This window comes from Nelumbo lutea, chromosome 2, assembly GCF_056320005.1.
Source record: "Nelumbo lutea isolate HS-2025 chromosome 2, American lotus-T2T, whole genome shotgun sequence".
Lineage (NCBI taxonomy): Eukaryota > Viridiplantae > Streptophyta > Magnoliopsida > Proteales > Nelumbonaceae > Nelumbo > Nelumbo lutea.
Genome location: NC_142685.1, coordinates 32,383,797 through 32,405,974, shown reverse-complemented (window position 1 = coordinate 32,405,974; position 22,178 = coordinate 32,383,797). Strand labels below are relative to the sequence as shown.

General features: G+C 40.1%; 1 protein-coding gene across 3 annotated transcripts in view; it reads left to right on the top strand.

Annotated features, from left to right (window-relative positions):
• LOC148869677 (formin-like protein 18) overlaps positions 1-22,178 on the top strand; it is a 123,254-nt gene that overhangs the window by 74,999 nt on the left and 26,077 nt on the right. For all 3 annotated transcript variants that reach the window (XR_016106467.1, XR_016106466.1, XM_088967250.1), the window contains exons 13-14: positions 14,222-14,293; positions 14,372-14,488. Coding sequence is in view for 1 of the 3 variants with exons in the window: in XM_088967250.1 (XP_088823376.1) it covers positions 14,222-14,293; positions 14,372-14,488 (189 nt within the window). In the remaining 2 variants the exon portion in view is untranslated. The remainder of the gene's footprint in view (positions 1-14,221; positions 14,294-14,371; positions 14,489-22,178) is intronic.

The following is a 22,178-nucleotide window of genomic DNA, read 5'->3' as shown; positions in this document are numbered from 1 at the left end:
TCTCTTCCTCTTATTTCTAGCCGGCCACACTGTCAAGAGCCTCCTCTTGTAGATTCTGACCTTAACCTTCCTATTGTAATTCGTAAAGCAAGACGGGCATATGTTAAGTATCCAATCTCAAATTATGTCTCTTATAATACTTTATCACCCTCTTATTGTGCCTATATCTCTTCGATTGCTTTTGTTTTTATCCCTCACAATGTAATTGAGGTAGTGTAGTTCCCTCATTGGAAGGATGCTATGAACCAGGAAATAGAAGCACTCAAAAAAACCTGACACGGGGAATTGTTTCTCTTCCAGAAGGAAAAATTCCCATTGGATGCAAGTGGGTTTTATACAGTGAAGCATAAAGCTGATGGCTCAATTGAAAGGTACAAAGCTTGACTTGTGGCAAAAGGGTACACCCAGTCTTATGGCATTGATTACCAAGAAACGTTTGCGCCAGTAGCCAAGATGAATTCAATCCGAGTTATCGTGTCTCTTGCTACCCACTATTCTTGGTCATTGTATCAAATGGATGCTAAGAACACCTTCCTTAATGGAGACTTTTAGGAAGAGGTTTACATGGAACTTCCTCTAGGAGTGAACATCCTTGGGAGTGAAGGAAAGGTTTTTCATTTGAAGAAATACCTTTATGGCCTTAAACAATCCCCTTGAGCTTGGTTTAACTATGTTGATAGTATATGTCGATGATATTGTTATCACAGGGGACGATATATCTGGGATTGTTGAACTAAAGTCTTTCCTTGCTACTGAATTCGAAATTAAGGATCTCGGAAATCTCGGATATTTCCTAAGGATTGAGGTAGCAAGGTCAAAGAGAGGCATTTATATTTCTTAGAGGAAATATGTCCTTGACTTGCTTCAGGAGGTAGGAAAATTGGATTGTAAACTGTCTAAAACTCCAATTGATCCCAATCATAAGCTAGGAGTTGATGATGGAGATGTCCTTCCTAACAAAGGTGTATCAGAGACTTGTCGGTCGTCTTCTCTACTTGTGTCTGATTGGACCAAATATATCATATGTTGTGAGTGCGGTCAGCCAATACATGCACAAGCCTAGATCATCTCATATGCAAGCAGTGAATAGAATACTTGCCTATTTGAAGGGATGCCCAAGAAAGAGGATATTGCATTACTTGGAGTTACTGTTGTTAGCAGAACTTCTAGGTAGAAGAGAAAATCAGAAATTGATAGGAAGAAGAAGAGAGAAGAAGAGAAAGAAGGGAGAAGAAGATAGAAGAGAATAGAAGAAGAACAAGAGTGGAATGGGCAAAAAGTCTCTTACTGTTGCCCTAAGTAGTATTATTTATATGTTTAACATAACATTAGGTAAAAGGACAAAAATGCCCTGCTACCTATAACAGTACAGGAAAGCAAGCATAAAGCTAAAAAATAAGAAATAAAAGACTGAACTTATGGGACCACACATAAAAATATCAGGTCTGGTCCATTGTATCACTACACTCCCCCTCAAATTGGGAATAGATATTCATCATTCCCAAGTTGCGCAAATCCGATTCCAATTTAACTTTGGTGACTGCTTTGGTAAAGAGATCAGCAAGCTGCATATCAGAGGCGACATAGGGCAAGCAAACATCTTTAGAAGCAACTTTCTCGCGGATGAAATGACGGTCAACCTCAATATGTTTAGTTCTGTCATGCTGGATGGGGTTATAAGCGATATTGATAGCAGCTTGGTTATCACAATACAACCTCAATGGTTTCTTATACTCAATCCCTAGTTCCTCAAGAAGGGATCTCGGCCATAACACTTCAGCCACACCATGAGCCATGGACCTGTATTCTGCCTCAGCACTTGAACGGGCAACAACATTTTGCTTCTTGCTATGCCATGACAGTAGGTTACCTCCAACAAAAGCACAATATCCTGAAGTCGATCTTCAAGTAAGCAAGGATTCTTTCCACAACACTAACCGCATAGGAAATGTCAGGATGAGTGAGACATAGATAAAGGAGCTTTCCGACTAGTCGTTGGTACATTACTTTGTCTTCAAGAGGCTCACCCCCTTCACACTTCTTATGATTCAATCCAATAGTTGTATCTGCTGGTTTAACCCCTAGTTTTCTAGTGTACTCAAGGAGATCAAGGACATATTTCCTCTATGAAATGAAGATACCATGTCTAGAGCGGACCACTTCAATTCCCAAGAAATATCTCAAATCACCAAGGTCTTTCTTTCACTTCAAATTCCTCATTAAGTAATTGTTTGAGAGAATCAATTTCATTAGCATCACAACCAGTCACAACAATGTCGTCAACATACACTACAAGAAGGGTGAGAGAAAATCGGAGTGTAACCAAACCTTTAAAGAGCCAATCTAAATCTATCAAACTAGGCTCTTGGAGATTGATTTAAACCATATAGAGCCTTTTTCAATTTGCAAACTTTCTTCCCTATAGCTTCATCATAAAACCCGGGAGGTAGCTCCATGTACACATCTTTCTGCAAGTCTCCATTAAGGAAAGCATTTTTGACATCTAGTTGGAATAGAGGCCATGAAAAATTTGCTACAAGGGATAGAAGAGCTCTAATGGTATTCATCTTGGCAACAAGTGCAAAGGTTTCTAGGTAATCAATGCCATAAGTCTAAGTATACCCCTTTGCAACCAGGCGAGCTTTATACCTTTCAATTGAACCATCTGCATTATGCTTCACAGTGAACACCCATCTACACCCAACTGGTTTCTTCCTTGTTGGCTTGTCAATTAGCTCCCAGGTCTTATTTTTAATGAGAGCACCCATCTCTTCCTCCATTGCATTTTTCCACTCAGGTACTGCAAGAGCTTCCTGGATAGACCTAGGAATAGGTATAGCAGAGATAGATGCCAAGAAGGACCTATAGGATGGTGAAAGATGATCATAGGTGATAAATTGAGATATGCAATGGGCAGTAGATGAAGTTCACAAACGCTTTCCCTTGCGAACTGCAATGGGAAGATCAAGATCATCTGGAGGGGGTAGGGGATCAGAAGGTGAGGGTGATGTATCAACATGCAAGGAGAGAGAAGTACTTGAATCTGGAACTTTAGAGGAGAGAGGAGCTGGCCTAGATTGATTATGAGCACCAAAATCAACATGCCTCCACCTCCCGTGGTAAACTCTCAACTCCCTACACCTCTGACAAGCACCCTTATTACACAACTCTCCTTCAAGAATAGGAATAGGTAGAGGAACTTTAGGACAAGGACTATCCTTCTCATTATTCTCCCCCTGAGAAGAAACACTTGGGTAATAGGGGACATCCTCAAAAAAGGTAACATCCATGGACACAAACTAAGAGCCGGAACTAGGATCATAACAGCAATATCCCTTTTGATTTTGTGCATAACCAAGGAATATACATTTAGCAGCTTTAGGATCAAACTTAGAACAATGGGGTCCTAGAATTTGAATAAAACAAGTGCACCCAAAAACTTTAAGAGGGATGGTGTACAAATCTTTCTCAAGATGCAATAATGAAAGAATTTAGATATTTAGTGAAATATCCCAGCAAACTACGAGCCGGAACTAGGATCATAGCAGCAATATCCCTTTTGATTTTGTGCATAACCAAAAAATATACATTTCTCAGGAAAGGTAACATCCATGGACACAAACTAAGAGCCGGAACTAGGATCATAGCAGCAATATCCCTTTTGATTTTGTGCATAACCAAGGAATATACATTTAACAGCTTTAGGATCAAACTTAGAACAATAGGATCCTAGAATTTGAACAAAATAAGTGCACCTAAAAACTTTAAGAGGGATGGTGTACAAATCTTTCTCAGGATGCAGTAATGAAAGAATTTAGATGTTTAGTGAAATACTCTTTGGCATTATCAGATCTAAAAGTTTTCTGCCTAACTTCAAATTGAGTGAGGACCATTTGTTGAAAAGCACGGGTTAAGGTGGAAACTCATCTCGAGAACGCATAAGATAAAGCCATGAGAAGCGGGAGTAATCATCAACAAACAATAAGAAGTACTTGTAACCCCTCCATAGCAGGAATATGATATGGCCCCCATACATTAGTATGCACAATTTCAAAAGGAGTATTGTTTATTCTATTACTCAAAAAATAGGAGGATCTACAACGTTTTGCAAGTTCACAACTCTCACACTTCAAAAAAGACATTTGAACTGACTTAAACAAAGCAGGAAAACAAATGACCCAAACAATTATGCCAAAGCATAATTTGACTCATAGGCTGTGAAACAAAAGACTTCGCAACTCCTTTATCACTTCCAGGTGGATGCTCGAATAGGTAGATTCCATTCATCTCATGGCCAGTCCCAATCACTTTTCTTGTCATCTGATCCTAGAAAATACAATGGTCAGGAAAGAAGGTTATTGAGCAATTCTATCTTTTTGTAAGGCTACTGACTGAAAGTAAGTTAGTGCTAAGCTTAGGTACATGCAAAGCTGAGGACAAGGTAATGGCATCACAGATTTTGATGTTTTCCTTACCAGAAATGGGAACAAGGGAGCCAATAGCTATGGATACTTTATCTCTTCTTGAAGACAAATTGTATGAAGTAAATAATGAAGACAAACTTGTCATGTGATCTGATGCACCAAAGTCTATAATCCAAGTAGGGTTAATGTTACCTGGAGTAGAGGCATGAAAGGCAGTGGCTCTTGTACCTGAGTGGGAAAAGGCTGATGTGGAGGAGGGAGGTGCAGTAGTAGTAGAGACAGATTGAGATGATCCTACAAGCCCAGCTTCATTCTCCAATTGAGTCAAAGCTGCCCTAACTGCAGCTAAGGTCTCCAAAGAAGTAGATCGAGGCCCTTGAAGGGAAGAACCATCTAATGTAATAGCTGCATTTGCATTTCCCTTCTAATTCCTAAGTCTTTCTGGTACAAGATTTGAGTGAATCTTCCAACAAGTGTCTTTTGTGTGCTTAGGTTTTTTGCAATATTCACAAAACACACATTTCTTTCCTTCATTCTTCATCTCTTTCTCCCTCTCATCACTATACTTGTGTCTTGCAGCTGCTAATGCCACTTCCATTTGAGAATTTTGTAGCATAACCTACCTCCTACTCTCTTCACTATGTACTAGGGAGTAGGCTGGAGACAAGGTAACATTTTCCCTAGTGAGAAGTTGTTGTCTAACAATGTCAAAATCAGAATTCAGACCCGCAAGAAATTCAAAAACTTTATTTTTCTCAACCAACTTGTTATAGGTTGCTGCATCCTTATTACTCTCCCACTCAATTGTTTCAAGATGATCTATCTCGTGCCATAAGGATTTCAGAGTAGAGAAGTAAATCGATACGGGTTTCACCCCCTGCTTTAGATTATTTATTCTAGTTTCCAACTCATGGTTGTGAATAAGTCTCTTTCATATTGTCCCAAATATCCTTGGTTGTCTTTGCCAAAAGGTAATTTCTGCTAATATGGGGCTGCATCGAGTTGCACAGCCATGTCATCACAAGATAATTTTCTTGAACCCATTTGGCATAGGAAGGGTCATCCTTGGCTGGTTCCTTAGTGTCTCCAGTCATAGTAACTTTCCCCTTCCTCCAATTGCCATCATGGTAGATTGAGCCCACTCCAAATAGTTAGAACCATCAAACCTGATTGTGGTAACCTGAAAAGGGTTGTTACCAGTCATACTAACAGCCCTTTCAGCACCCTCTCCAGCAGGTTTCTGTTCACCCCCAAAGAATTCCATGTTTAGTTCAACAAAAAGAAGTACAAGAACACACTCGGCTACCTTTTTGAATAAAAAAAAAAGAGAACAGAGGAGAAGCAACTACCCGATCCAGAAAATTCCCAAAAAAAAATAGCTGTACTCAGAGATTTCAGAAAACACTACTCGGTCCAATAAATTCCAAAAAGTAGCCGCACCTCTCAGAGGTTTCAGAAAACCCTACTTTCAGTTATAAACTTCTGGAGAGCTGAAAAAAAACTACCCAGAAACTTCTGGGCGACACCTTCAATTCGAGATTTAAACCCTAAATCTCACTTCAAAAAGAGTTTTCTCTGATTCTTCCTGACTGCTGGGCAAACTCCAAGAATAGAAGCATCCTGGGCGAGGCTTCGAACTCCACCAATCTCCAAGAATCAGGCCACGAACAGAACTAAAACTCCAGCCCTATTAAAATCTCATGTAGCTGGCTGGGAAGAGCATACATGAGATACGCGAGCAGAACTAAACCTGCTCTGATACCAACTTGAAGTTACTGCTGTTAGCAGAACTTCTAGGTAGAAGAGAAAATCAGAAATCGATAGGAAGAAGAGAGAAGAAGAGAAAAAAAGGGAGAAGAAGATAGAAGAGAATAGAAGAAGAACAAGAGAAGAATGGACAAAAAGTCTCTTATTGCCGCCCTAAGCAGTATTTTTATTTGTTTAACATAACATTAGGTAAAAAGACAAAAATGCCCTGCTACCTATAACAGTACAGGAAAGCAAGATTATAGCAAAAAAATAAGAAATAAAAGACTGAACTTATGGGATCACACATAAAAATATCAGGTCTGGTCCACTGTATCACTACAATATTCTAATCATGGGCATTTGAAGGTAGAGGCCTATTTTGATGTTGATTGGGTAGGTTCTATTGATGATAGGTGGTCTACTTCTGTCTATCGTACTTTGGTCGGTGGCAATGTTGTATCTCGAAGAAGTAAGAAGCAATCAGTTATGGCTCGATCTAGTGTAGAGGTAGAGTACAGAGCTATGACACATGGAGTCTCAGAATTGTTGTGGTTGAAGAGCTTGTTGACAGAAATGGGAGTGCAAATTGATACTCCAATGATATTATATTGCGACAATCAAGTTGCCATAAACATAGCCCACAACCCTGTTCAACATGATCGTACAAAGCATATAGAGGTTGATCAACATTTCATTAGAGAAATAATTGTTAGTGGAGAGATTTGTCTACATTATGTGAGGTCTAAAGACCAGTTGGTTTATTGTCTTACTAAAGGTGTTACCAAATCAAAGCTTGACAACAATTTGAACAAGCTGGGCATGATAAATATCTATGCTCAGCTTGAGGGGGAGTGCTAAGAGTGTGAGAGCATTTTTGTCCTTTTGTGATTTTTTGTATTTGTGTGCCTATTCAAGGGAACCTTTGTAAATGAAACGTCTCTTGGTGTGAACAATGCCACACCAAGCATTCTCGACACTTCTTCTTCTTCTTCTCTTCTCTCTTCAACATCTCTAAACCTTACAACTTGCCATCACTAATGTTAAGGATTAGAGTATTCACCAGATGGATGTAAAGAATGCCTTTCTTCATGGGCATCTCCGTGAGACAATGTATATGAAACCCCCACCAAGCTATTATGGTGATTCTAACTTAGTCTATGGACTTAAGAAGTCCTTATATGGACTTAAACAAGTTCCGAGAGCTTGGTTTGAGAGATTTTGTGGGGTTGTCATTTGTTAGTTCGGCTGTCTTAATTTGTATGTTTATCTTTGTTGGGTCTTAAGTCATTAGTTATTGGGCCTTAGTTACTGGGCCTAATCTTATTTAGTGTTTATTTTGACTAGGTGTCCCATCACTAATCAGGGGCATTCTTGTCTATTTATGTAACATTATGTAATGTTCTTATATATAATAGATTAGGGCTGGCTGAGGACTATTTTGCCGCCCATCTCATATCTTATTCTTCTTCTTCCTCTTCTTCTCTCATTCGACAACCCTATTTCAGCAAACATGGTATCGGAGCACTAATCTTTCGACTGGTTACTGCAAAGAAACCCTAGGGTTGGTCGTAGAACACAGCTAGACCTACATCTAGGGTTTCCCTTGGTTGTAGGGCCCAAGGGGAGTTAGACCCAGAGGCTGATGCCCTAATAGACGCAGTACAACAGACTGTAGCCATTTGGCTAAGATAGATCTGTGTAGAACAAATCTAGGCGGAAGGACTAATCTCAGCAGTCCTAGAACTGTTCGTGGGTGAGGTTATAACCTACGATAGCAGTGCTTTAGCACACAGTAGAAGCCAACACAACAAGTTGCAGGCTGCGGCAGCAGTGATTAGAACACAGCAGAAGGTAGCACAACAGAGTATAATCTGTGACAGCAGTAATTAGGGCACAGTGTGCAGTGTAGTACTCGGTGTTTCAGTTCTGTGTCGGGTTCTCAGGACTGAGTTTACAGTGCAGCAAGTTCCGTAAGTGTGAAACAATTCACTATATATTGTTTTTATAGTCTTGACATTTACGAGTAAGTGAAGATGTCTTCCATATCCGGGGAAGTGTCTTCTAGAGATGTTAGGGCTTGTGGGAGGTCTCCTAATCTGGAGAATCCAAATCTGTACAGCCTACAGATCACAAGTGTGTTGTTGGATGAGTACAACTTCAGAGAATGGTCTGTCTCAGCCATGCTTTTCATCACATCCCGGGAACTCACTGGTTACTTGGACGGGCAGAAGAAGGAACCAGAAGTGGGGAGTGCTGAATATGCAGCTTGGCGCAAGGAGAATGCTACAATTATGTCCTGGCTACTTGCCTCAATGACTCCAAGAGTAGCTAGGACTGTTCAACATTTCTCCACGGCTGCCAAGATATGGAAAAAAGTTTCTAAAACCTATGAGCAGAAAAAGAATAATGCCAGAATTTACAGACTGAATCAAGACATTGCTGCCTTGAGGCAAGGAGATATGAGTGTTGCAACATATTTTGCTACACTAGAAGGACTATGGGAAGAGTTAGATCACCACCTTATTATTGATTGGGAGAGTGCCGGAGACAAGGAAAAGCATGACAAACAAGTTGAAGAGAGTAGAGCATTTAAGTTTCTGGCTGGCCTAGATCCCATATATGAGAGCATAAGGCCCCAAATTCTGGGAAGGGATGAAATGCCAGACTTACATCATGTTTACTACCTTGTGAGGAATGAAGAGGTGAGAAGAAAAGAGATGCAGGTTGATACTCAAACAAAACTAGCTGAACAGTCTATGGAACATTCGGCCCTAATCTCTACAAATCAAAGGGGAAACAAGCACTCTGACAAGAGACATCTGAAGTGCACCCACTGTGGAGGGGAAAGGCATGTGAAAGAGACCTGTTGGGTTCTCCATCCGCATCTGAAGCCAGCTGCATTGAGGAAAGATAAGAAGCATCAAAAGGGTCAATTTGCAAGTGTGAATCTGGCTACGGGTCAAAGTGATGATGGTTCAAAACACTCATCTACAGTTACTTCCTCTTCCATGGGACAAACTACTAATTCCCCTCAAACCGGGTCCTTGGGTTTTACTGCCGATGAGGTAGAGGTACTTAGCTGGGCCCTAGCCCGTCTAAGGACCAATTCTCTTCCATCCTCCTCCCTTGCTAGATCAGGTATTGTCTCTGCCTTTAGTGCAACTAGTACTATTGATCCTGCCTCTTGGATTATTGATTCTGGTGCAACTGACCACATGACACACATGTCTTCTCTATTTTCTTCCTATCATTTAATGTCTGGCCAAGATAAAATGAGGGCTGCTGATGGTTCTCTCTCTACCATCTCTGGGAAAGGAGTGGTTGACCTAAGCAAGGACCTCTCACTCAAATCTGTCTTGCATGTTCCCAGTCTTTCTTCAAATCTCTTATCTGTTTCAAAGCTTACCAAAACTTTGAATTGCAGCATAACCTTTTTTCCTACTCATTGTGTCTTTCAGGACAGATTGACGAAGAGAACGATTGGGAGCGGTCATGAGTGTGGAGGTCTCTACTACCTTGATGCAGACATCAGTTCGGCCTTGCAAACATCTACTACTTGTAGTCAATCCAATGTGGAGTCAATAGATAGGTTACATCTGTGGCATGCTAGGGTAGGTCATTTACCTTTTTCATCATTGGAAGTGTTGTTTCTAGAATTATTCAAAGGTGTTTCAAGTCAAGAGTTAGTTTGTGAAGTCTGTCAACTATCAAAGCAATGTAGAACTGTTTATTCAACTTCGAGTAATGAAATTCGAGCTTCTTTTGACTTAGTCCACTCTGATGTTTGAGGCCCCTCTCCCATTATTTCTGTTGATGGCTTTCGATACTTTATCAGTTTTATTGATCACTATTCTCGATGCACATGGATCTACTTATTAAAAGCATGAGAAGAAGTGTCGCAGGTAACCATGACATTTTGCAAAATGATTGAAACACAATTTGGTACGAAGGTCAAACAATTCAGGTCAGATAATGCTGTAGAATACTTTGAAAGGTCATTGAATCTGTTTATGGAGGATGCTGGAATGATTCATCAGTCATCTTGTGCTAGTACCCCCCAACAGAATGGGGTTGCTGAGCGCAAGAATAGGCACCTATTGGAGACTGCTCGAGCCTTACTATTTCAGCACAAAGTTCCAAAAAACTATTGGTCTCAAGCAATCCTTACTGCATCATATCTGATAAATCGAATGCCATCCAAGGTATTAGGGATGAAAACTCCTTTCTTTGTTCTTTGCCCTCATCTTCCTGACTTTTCTCTTCCACCAAGAGTCTTTGGTTGTGTATGCTTTATACATGTCAAGGATCCGAAGAAGACCAAATTGGACCCTAGGGCTACAAAGGGAATCTTTTTGGGGTACTCCCCTACTCAGAAGGGATACAAGTGTTATAATCCAGTCACCAAGAAAAAATATGTCACAAAGGATGTGGTATTCTTTGAGTCTCAATCCTATTTTCATTCTTCCCAGAATCCTCTTCAGGGGGAGACTAGTGGGATGGAAGAGGATTCTTCTGTTCTCCCATTCTTTATACCTCTCTCTACCTCAGGCCTTCCATCTTCTCCTCCTGATCCACCTAGTTGTGGTATCCCGGGTGAATCTAGTGAGGCTCCCATTGTACCAGCTACTACTAGTGATGTTGCAAATATTACTGAAGACTCCAGCAGGCTGCAAAGAGATATCAGAACCACCTACAACAGAAGGAAGAAGGGTCCTCTAACTCATGACAGCAACCAATTGGACTCGGATCAACCTGTCTCAGAAACTCAAGGTAATCCTATTAGTTCTTCTCTTCTGTGCATGTTCCTACCAGGTATTCTGAGGCAGTATCTGACCCAAAATGGAAAGAGGCTATGGACGAAGAAATGAAGGCCTTAATGAAAGCAAGGACTTGGGAATTAGTGGATCTACCAGAAGGGAAAGGCACTGTTGGATGCAAGTGGGTGTTCACTATGAAGCATAGGGAGGACGGGTCCATTGAGAGGTACAAGGCTAGACTGGTAGCAAAAGGGTTTACTCAAAAAGAAGGGATTGACTACAAAGAAACCTCTGCTCCGGTGGCAAAACGCAACACAATCCGAGTTCTATTATCATTAGCTGCAAATTTCTCATGGAAGCTACATCAGTTGGACGTGAAGAATGCTTTCTTGAATGGCGACCTGCATGAAGAGGTTGTTCATGGATCCTCCACCAGGTTATGGTTTTGGCAAGAAGGTATGTAGACTGAGAAAAGCCCTATACGGCCTTAAGCAGTCCCCTCAAGCTTGGTTTGAGAAGCTATGTGGGGTCATGAAGAAAGGGGGTTACACTCAAAGTGGGGCAGATCATACCCTATTCATAAGGAAGAGAAATGGCAAACTTACGACACTTATTGTCTATGTGGATGATATGGTAATTACAGGGGATGATCAGGAAGAGATTAAAAGACTAAAGGAGGTTTTGGTTGCTGAATTTGAGATCAAAGACCTGGGCCAACTGAGATACTTTCTTGGGATTGAAGTTGCAAGGTCCAAAGAGGGCATCTATATATGTCAGCGGAAGTACATCCTTAATCTTCTTCAAGAGACAGACATGATGGGGTGTAGGCCAGTAGATACTCCAATAGAACAGAATCATGGTCTACAGGAGTCAGTAGGAGAGGAGGACTACCTTGATAAGGAAAGATACCAAAAGCTGGTGGGGAAGTTGATTTACCTGTCCCTCACTCGCCCTGACATTGCTCATGCTGTACATGTTGTTAGTCAGTTCATGCACACTCCTAAAATCCCTCACATGAAAGCTGTGGAAAGGATCCTCAGATATTTGAGGTCTTGCCCGGGGAAAGGGATTCTGTTAAGAAAAACAGTAATCAGTTGAAGGATATACTGATGCAGATTGGGCTGGCTCTGTTGGGGATAGGAAGTCTACTTCTGGGTACTGCACCTTTGTTGGAGGAAATTTAGTTACATGGATGAGTAAAAAACAGAATGTGGTTGCTAGATCTAGTGCAGAGGCCGAATACCGAGCTATGCTCATGGTGTTGCTGAACTTTTATGGCTTAAGATCCTGCTTGGTGAACTTGGAATAAAGATTGAGTGTCCTCTCAGGTTGTACTGTGACAACAAGGCTGCCATCAACATTGCAAATAACCCAGTGCAACATGATAGAACGAAACATATTGAGATAGACCGTCACTTTGTTAGAGAAAGAATTGTCTCAGGAGAACTCTACATTCCTTATACTCCCTCTGAGATGTAGATTGCAGATGTTCTGACTAAAAGGCTAGCTACAGTGAAATTCGTGGACTTACTTGGCAAGCTAAACATGATTGACATCCATGCTTGGCTTGAGGTGGAGTGTTGGTTCGGCTGTCTTAATTTGTATGTTTATCTTTGTTGGGTCTTAAGTCATTAGTTATTGGGCCTAATCTTATTTAGTGTTTATTTTGACTAGGTGTCGCATCACTAATCAAGGGCATTCTTGTCTATTTATGTAATATTATGTAATGTTCTTATATATAATAGATTAGGGCTGGCTGAGGACTATTCTGCCGCCCATCTCATATCTTCTTCTTCTTCTTCCTCTTCTTCTCTCATTCGACAGCCCTATTTCAGCAAACATCATTGAAGGAGGATTCCAATAGAGCTCTTCAGATTATTCTCTCTTTACTCTCAAGCATCCTCAAGGCTTGACTCTTCTTCTAGTAGCTTCTTAGCCAATCCTTCAAGATGGAGCCCGATCCAATGACCTGTTTTCTTGGTCTTTTGTTTACTTAGTGCTAGGGGATACTTTGTCAACCAGCAGAAATATGCTAGTGACTTGATTAAGATGGCCAATCTCTCAGTATGGATGATGGACAACTTCTTCCTGACACCACTTATATCATCAGCTTGTTGGTAGTCTCATCTATCTTACCATGACCTGGCTAGATATATCTTATGTTGTCCAGATAGTCAATCAGTTTGTCTGCTCCTCGGCAACCTCATTTCTCCACAATCCTTCGAATGATCAGATATGTTATAGGAACATTGCCTTATGCACTCTTCTTCTCATCCTCCTCATCCCCTTAGTTGACTACTTATGTTGATGCTGATTGGGCTGGTTTTCTTGGGTGATTCACTCATTTCTTTGAAGTGTAAGAAGCAGCACAAAGTCTCCAAGTCATCTCTTAAAGGCAAATATCATGCTATGTCATCTATTTGCAGTGAGCTCATTTGGCTTTAGGCTATTTTTCATGACCTAACCATTGATCATCCAGCCCCTATTCCTTTATTTTCTTATAACATGAGTGCAATCAAGATCGCCTCAAACCCAATCTTTCATGAACAAACTAAACACACCAAGGTTGATTGCCACTTCATTAGAGATCTCACTACGGGTCACATCACTCTTCCTTGTGTCATCCAATCTCTTCACCAAGGCTATGACTTGCACGAGACATAATTTCCTTATGGACAAACTGATGCTCTTGCCTCGGCATCAGTTTGAGGGGGTGTAGAGAAGATGGGGGGTTAATATTGTAATTTTACTTCTCGTTTATTTGCTATATTGTACACTACCTTTGTACATCTCTGTATTTTATCATTCTTGTAAGGACAAGATTGTCCATTTACAGTTTTACACAATATATAAATATATCTCTTTCTGGGCATCTGGGACTGTAACACACCCAACCAAATCATGTTTCTCTCTTGTTTCCTATCTATTTTGACTAGAACCGGCAAACAGAAATTGGGGGTCATGATTATAAACTCCATCTACGTTCTGCATTCTGGCTCTTGCTATATTTAGATTAGGAGAGTGATTTGGGCACATTAAATTCTAGACAAAGTGACGCCCCTTAATCACTATTCTAAAGTACATATTTTAAAATATACTAGTGCCTTTATGCATCAAATTTTAATAATTATATAAAAGGGAACCTATTGTATTTTAAGTAGGGTTGTGGCTGCTTTATGTAAGATCTCCATAAATGAACCCCTTTTGGTCATTCTAGAGCTTGGAGATTCCCTACTAATTCTTTGATATTTTACATTTTTTGGTAATGGTTTTCTACTCATCATGCTCTAGGTGCTTGCTGATAAATTGCCAGAAACTATAGATTTTCAAAAAGACCTTGTCAGCTTGGAAGTTGCATCAAAGGTATAATGATATTGTTTTTGGATTATTTTCTTTCACTTGTAGATAATTTGATGTCTGAACTCATTTGTTTCCACACAGATACAACTAAAGTATTTGGCAGAAGAGATGCAAGCCATTAGCAAAGGCTTGGAGAAAGTTGAAGAGGAATTGATTGCATCTGAAAATGATGGTCCTGTATCGCAAACTTTTCACAAGGTATTTTTATAAATGTCTTTAAATAATACTGTTGCCAAAATGGATGCTTTTTTTTCATGTTCCAAAATCCATCATACAAAATAAAAATAGAAACAATAACATTAACAACTGGTTTTCTTTTTGAACATATGAGGTAAGTATTTTCTGCCATGCAATAAATCTTAAACATTTTCAAATAAGCAATCTTTCAGACCAATGTATTTAAGTTTATCATCTTCAATGGTAAATCATCTAAGGACATTCAGTTGTTATTGTTCACTTGTTGCACGTATGCATTCCCTTTTTTGTGATTAACAAAGAAAAAAAAAAGAGATAAATGAAAAGGATAGAAGTACACGAGATGTGGGTATCCATCAACTGCTTATTCAAGGGATTTAAGTTCAGTCGATTTTATAGTCAATAGGGGAGGATCTTGTGGGGTGATGATTTTGCCTTGTAGTGCTTTGTTTGCTTTTCTCTCATGTTTTTGTATTGGGTTGTCAAGAGAATCTCTCCGATTCTGCATTTATTTTCTGTTTTTTAAGGAATTTATGGAGAGCTTTGTCACCTCCAAGAAAATAGATCAGCCAAAATAAATTGTATAAATATATACCAGTTCCCAAACCAACAATCCTTTGCAGAAGATATATGAAAATGCTACCAAGATAGCTAACATGAAGCATCCTCCACCATAACATCAGAAAGGAACCACAACCTAATTACTAATTCTAAATCTCACTAACCCTCATCTTACCATCCTAATCCCTCTGTCTCACCCCTAACTGATCTACACTGCCTATTTTCTGCCTCTACCACCTCTCCTTCTACCCCTAACTCTCTTGGAGTCTCCCCTCGCATGGCTAAGGGGTTTAAACTGTTAGAATTTCCTTGCTCTTTTTCCTTTTTCTCCTTCCTCTAGCTTCCTCTAACTTTTACCATTAGAGCTTTCTTAATTGCCAACTTGCTACAAGTTTTAACTCCTCCAACAGATGGCTTCTCTCCTATTGCACCTTTTTTCTGCCTCTCAATTTCTTCTAGTCTCTTAAATGTCTCCCTAGTAGATATCTTTTCTCCCAGAAAGGAAAATCCACACACTGTTTCATCTAGTTGTTTCTCTTATTAGCAGAGGCTAGCATACATGAATACAAAGAAGAGAAGCTATTTTGGTGGTGTGTTTGAAAGAATACAACCATGGTTTGTAATTTCGATAGCAATGGAGATTTCACCATGATATTTTGTTAATTTTGCTAAGATATATGAAAATTCTAAAAAAATAGAGAAATTTTCTAAGAACATGAAAATGATTAATAAACCTTCAAGGAATCGTTAGAAGCATAATTGTGCATTCAATCTTAAAAACCACCGAAAACAATTATATAGATCAATAAGGAAAGGTTAGGGGACTTAAATAGGTATATTTCTCACTGTCTCCCCTTTTCTCTTTTAGCCATCTTCCCTCCATTATGTATGTCATATACTTGTCAATTATTTTGTCTTTTTTTGTTGTTATCATACATTTTGTCTTTATAGTGACTTAGTTAGTGAATCATTTAAAAGTAGTAATCCAATCATCAAATCACTGAATCCCCATTTTTTCTTTTAGGAAAAGATTTAAAAAAACTATGATGGTTTTAATGAAATATCAGAAAGCTTCTAATTATATTTTAAAGTTTTAAACCTTAAATTCATAGTCCGTCAATGAAATCTGAAATATCGCTGTCATATTGGCAAAATATTGGAGATATTAAGAGAAATAAAATGATTGTTGGAAATTTTCATACTTCCACTAGGAAAATGGGGAGATTTCAGAAATTTTACCAAATCTTGCTGATATTGTGAACCATGATGCGGTTGAGTAAGTTGCATTTAGGATTGTTATTGCTGGCTAATTTGTTGTATGTTTTTCTTCATGTTGTGCACACTGTGTTGGATTTTGATAGACCCTTCCTCTTGAGGACCTCCACATATCTGCCCCCTTTCCTCTGTCTTTGCACACCCCTTCTGCACATCCATGTCCATGTATGTTTCCTTCTATCTTTTCTTATTCAACGAAACCAACTATATTGCCGATTTTTCATCCCTACACCATCTATACAATTATGCATCAGAAAGATCCTATCGACTTTGAAGCTTTTCCTAAACCCTACCATCCCTAGGGCAAATTAACACAACGTAGGAATAAAACCCAATTGATACCTTCCATTCTTGTATGTTTATACAAATAAATGGCTCTAAAGTCAAGATTAGAAAAATCAAAATGCTGTGGATCTATGTGGCAAGATTTATTTAGACATTTCCTTATTAGTAAATTGTAGGAAGCATCATATAGGATGTGTAAGAGCATACACTTGCAAATCACCATAGAGCCAGTTTAGTCCATCCGGTCCAGTCTGGTCCAATTAACAGCCCAGGCTACCAAGAAGTAATTCAGAGAAAAATTATAGAAGAAGTGATTGACAACTGTCCACTTTAGTTGATGTGGCATGGAAGGTTCTAGAAACCTCTCCACTTAATAAATAGAAAATATAAATAATATTGGGAAATTAGCCACAGGAGGGGGGGAGGTCTCTCCACTGAAATTTCTCCCAAGTCTTCCTTCTACCAACATTCTCTCTCAGACCCCTTTCCTCTCTCTCTCTCCAGTCAGGCCATGGCTAGTTTCTCAATCTTTCTCTTAGATCACTGACTTACAGGAACTATGGTGGCCCAATCCCTTGCCAGAGGATACATAGTGCAGTCCCTCCGGGGGGGTCCAGATAATCTTCATTTCTCCCTTCGGCTGTTTCTCGGACCTTTGGGGTTTGACCATGAATGCCACATCCCTGGAGCTTACAGGATGAATAGCACAATGGTATCTATGTAGGCAACTGAATATCTAAATGAGACTAGATTGATATTGTTATAAGTTATGTAAATTATTCCTTTTTTTTCAGTTGAAAAACAGTCCTAGAAGTGGGGATTGTGTTTGAAACGAAGGAGACTAGCAAGAGAGATTAGAGAAGAAGAGAGAGCTGCGGCAAGGAGAGTTAGAGGATGAGTGTTTCGAACATAACCTCCCTCTAACTCTCTAATACACTTTTATTAAGTTAATCTTTTAGTAATTACAAGAGAGGTCCTTAGTTGGACAAGAAATTACAAAAAGAGGAACATAAAAGAGTATGGGCCCAGAATAAGGTCCATTACAGAGAAGAACATAGAGATAACATACAGTAACAGCCTATGGGCCATTCGGCCCATCTTCTCTACACTCCCCCTCAAGCTGAGCATAGCTGTCAATCATGCCCAGCTTGCCAGTGTCATGATGAAGTCTTGCCTTGGAGATGCCTTTGGTGAGAAAGTCTGCCAATTGGCCTTCAGAGGTAACGAATGGAAGGCACACTTCTCCGGAGGAGACTCTTTCTCGAATAAAATGTCTATCAACTTCAATATGTTTGGTTCGATCATGTTGTACCGGGTTGTGAGCAATGTTGATGGCAGCCTGATTATCATAGTACAACATCATGGGTCTGTCATGATCAATCCCAAGTTCTTCCATTAAGGACCTTAGCCACAACAATTCCGAGACCCCATGTGCCATGGCCCTATACTCTGCTTCTGCAGAAGATCTGGCCACAATAGATTGTTTCTTACTCCTCCAAGAGACAACATTACCAGCCACCAGACTGCAATATCCTGAAGTAGATCTTCTGTCATCCATATTTCCAGCCCAATCAGCATCAGTATAGGCTTCAAGTTTCAAGTGGTCATGCTTGGTAAATAGGATTCCTTTCCTTGGAGAGCCTTTCAGATAGCACAAAATCTGTTCTGCTGCTGCCATATGAGTATCTCTAGGAGCATGCATGAATTGGCTAATGCAACTGACAACATACGCAATGTCTGGTCTAGTCATACACAGGTACAGGAGCTTCCCAAGAAGTCTTTGAAAAACCCCTTTGTCTTCCAACAGAGTTCCATCTGTAGCTGAAAGTTTGTGACTCATATCAATGGGAGTTGCAGTTGGTCTTGCACCCAGTTTTCTAGTTTTAGACAATAAATCAAGAACATATTTCCTTTGGGAAATAAGGATCCCATCCTTGGATCTGGCAACTTCTATGCCAAGGAAGTATCTCAACTCCCCCAGATCCTTAATCTCAAATTCTGTACGGAGGAAAGACTTAAGAGCTAGAATGCTTGAGGCATCATCACCAGTCACTATAATGTCATCAACATACACAATGAGATACACTGCCAAGGATCTATTTCTCTTTACAAATAGAGTATGATCCGACTGTGTCTGAACATAGCCGAATTTAACAACTGCAGCTCTAAATCTCTCAAACCAGGCTCTAGGAGATTGTTTGAGACCATAAAGAGATTTCTTCAATCTGCATACCTTTCCTTGCATATCTTTCCCATACATCCCTGGGGGAAGGCACATGTAGACTTCCTCATGTAAGTCACCATTCAGGAATGCATTCTTTACATCCAACTGATAGAGAGGCCAATCAAAGTGAGCTGCTAGAGATAAAAGAACCCTCACAGATGTCATCTTGGCAACAGGGGCAAAAGTTTCCAGGTAGTCAATCCCATATGTCTGTGTATACCCTTTTGCAACAAGCCTAGCCTTGTACCTCTCAATAGTTCCATCAGCCCTGTATTTAATGGTGAAAACCCACTTGCACCCAACTGGATCCTTCCCTTCAGGCAAATCCACCACCTCCCAAGTACCATTTGCATGTAGAGCATCCATTTCGGTTTTCATAGCATCTCTCCATTCTGGAATCCCAAGAGCTTCTGAGACAGACCTAGGAATGGGGTTAGAAGCAACAGAAGAGAGATAGGCAAAGTATGAAGGAGAAAGCAGGTCATAAGAAAGGTGTTTGGAAATGCAGTGTGCAGTACATTTCCGCTTCCCTTTCCTAACAGCAATGGGGACATCAAGGTCTGGAAAAGATGATTCTAAAGGAGTTGAAGCAGTACCTGTTATCTCATCTGTGATTGGGAATGTATGAGCTTCATCTGTTGTAAGGGAAACCACTTGCTCATTCCTGGATCTCTGTCTTTGATACACTTTGGGATTATGGATAGGGCGAGGGGGTAAAGAAATAGGGTCCCCTGGACAAGAGGTATGAAGTGATTGATCCTCCTTTGACTCATTTGGTGAGGATACAGGTTTGTCAAGAGATTCAACTGGGACAGGAAGAGGAAGAGCAAAAACTTGTGACAGACTCTTCCCCTGTGGACAAAGTCCATCCTGAGAGGAACTATAAAAAGGAGAAAGTTCATTAAAGGTAACATCCATAGAGACATGTTGGGTGCCAGTCTTTGGATCAAAACAACAATAACCCTTTTGTGTGGGGGAGTAACCAAGGAAGATACATTTGTGGGCCTTCGGTTCAAACTTGTGTCTTTGCACACTTGGAATGTGAACATAGCAGGTACAACCAAACACACGAAGAGGATTTGGGAAGAGATCCTTGTCTGGATGAAGAAGACTGAAGGGGGATTTAAACCCTAGAACCCTGGAAGGCATACGGTTTATGAGATAGGTAGCAGTAAGTACAACATCACCCCAAAATCTTGTGGGAACATGTGAGGCAAACAAAAGGCTCCTTGCAACTTCAACAATATGTCTATTTTTCCTCTCAGCAACTTCATTTTGTTCAGGGGTTCTAACACAGGAGCTTTGATGAATAACCCCCATGTCCGAAAGATACAAGGATAAACTCTTCTCAAAGTACTCTTTTGCATTGTCAGATCTGAAAACCTTAATTTTGGTACCAAATTGAGTTAGAACAAGCTCATGAAATTGCCTCACAAGTCTTGGGACTTCATCCCGGGATTTCATTAAGTATATCCAGGTGAATCTAGAGAAGTCATCAATGAACAAGATAAAATATCTGTAACCCCCCATAGAGGATAAATGGTATGGCCCCCACACGTCAGAGTGCACAATATGAAAAAGAAAATGGATCTTTTATTGCTCACAGGGTAATTTTTTCTACAATGCTTTGACAACTGACAGGACTCACAATTGAGACTGGACACACTGACTTCCTTAAACAGTTTTGGAAACAAATGGCTTAAGGCAAAAAAAGGTAAATGATCCAACCGACTATGACTCAACATAATTTGACTAACAGACTCTGAAAAGGTAGAACCAAAAGCAACATTCTTGGGATGATCACAGCATTGGCCAGGGGTGTCGAGCAAGTATATTCCATTCGCTTCATGGCCACTCCCAATCACCTTCTGAGACTTCAGGTCCTGAAACACACAGTGAGAAGGGAAAAAGGTTACACAACAATTCAATGATTTGGTCAGGCTACTTACAGATAACAAATTGGTATTTAATTTAGGCACATGAAGAGTGGAAGGTAAGAGTAAGGAGTCTGTAGCCTTGACAGTTCCCTTGCCGGAAATAGGGGCGAGAGAACCATCAACTAAGGTGATTTTGCCACAGCCAGGAAGTAAGTCATATGAAACAAATAAAGTGGAAATGTTGGTCATGTGATCAGAAGCACCTGAGTCTATGATCCAAGGGGTTTTGTGTTTACCTGAGGTGGATGCATGGTTAGCGGAAGCCCTAATACCTGAGTGAGCAAAGGCAATGGTGGCTGAACTTCCAGAAGGGATGGATGATGAAGATGCACCTCCAAGCTGACTGATCATCTTTCCAAACTTCTCATATTCAGCTTTCATGGCTGCCAACTGTGCACTGGTAGATTCAACCTCTATATCTGTGCCTGTGGCTGCATGTGCACTTCCTGTCTTTCTACTATCATTCTTCTTCTGGAATCTGATAGGTACAAGATTGGGATGCAACTTCTAGCACTTGTCCTTTGAATGTTTCGGTTTCTTACAATATTCACACACCACTTCTTTCCTTCCTGAGCCACTGTGAGCTTCTGTAACCCCTTTGGATTTAATTCCCATATTTGCAAAATGATCATTAATACCAACTCCTTGAACCTGCACTTGCCTTCTACTTTCTTCACTGCTAACTAGAGTATATGCTTGTGACAATGAAACATCTTCCTTGGACAAGATGTTTTGCTTTGTAATATCATATTCAGAATTCAGCCCTGTGAAGAACTCAAACACCCTATTCCGTTCAACCAATTTCCTGTATGTTTCAACATCCTTAGGGGTATCCCAAGTCATGGCCTCTATCAAATCAATCTCTTGCCATATAGATTTTAAGATTGAGAAGTATGCTGCAAGTGACTTCACCCCCTGTCTTAGATTTTTCACATCACTTCTCAGTTTGTAAGCTCTAGCAACATTCAACTTCTGGGAATAAGTCTCTGCAACACTATCCCAAATCTCTTTAGCCGAATTCATCCACAGATAATGTTGACTGATCTGTGGCTGCATTGAGTTCACAAGCCACCCAATCACAGTGTAGTTTTCTTGTACCCATTTCTCATAAAATGGATCATCCTCTGAAGGAGCTTTCTTGCTCCCAGAAATAAAACCCCATTTTCCCTTGCCTCAAATATGGATTTTCACTGATTGTGACCAAGCTAAGTAATTTGTCCCATCAAGCTTGACTGTAGTTACAGCTAGCATAGAATCGGTTGGGGTTCCCAACATCTGCCCATATTCAGCAGTATTCTTGTTTTCAAAGTTTGAGAAATCCATCATGCAAAGTTCGGTGATAATTCTTTTCTTTTCTGTTTCAGCCTCCAAAAGACACCCAGCAACCTCCGAACACAAGATATTTCTGATT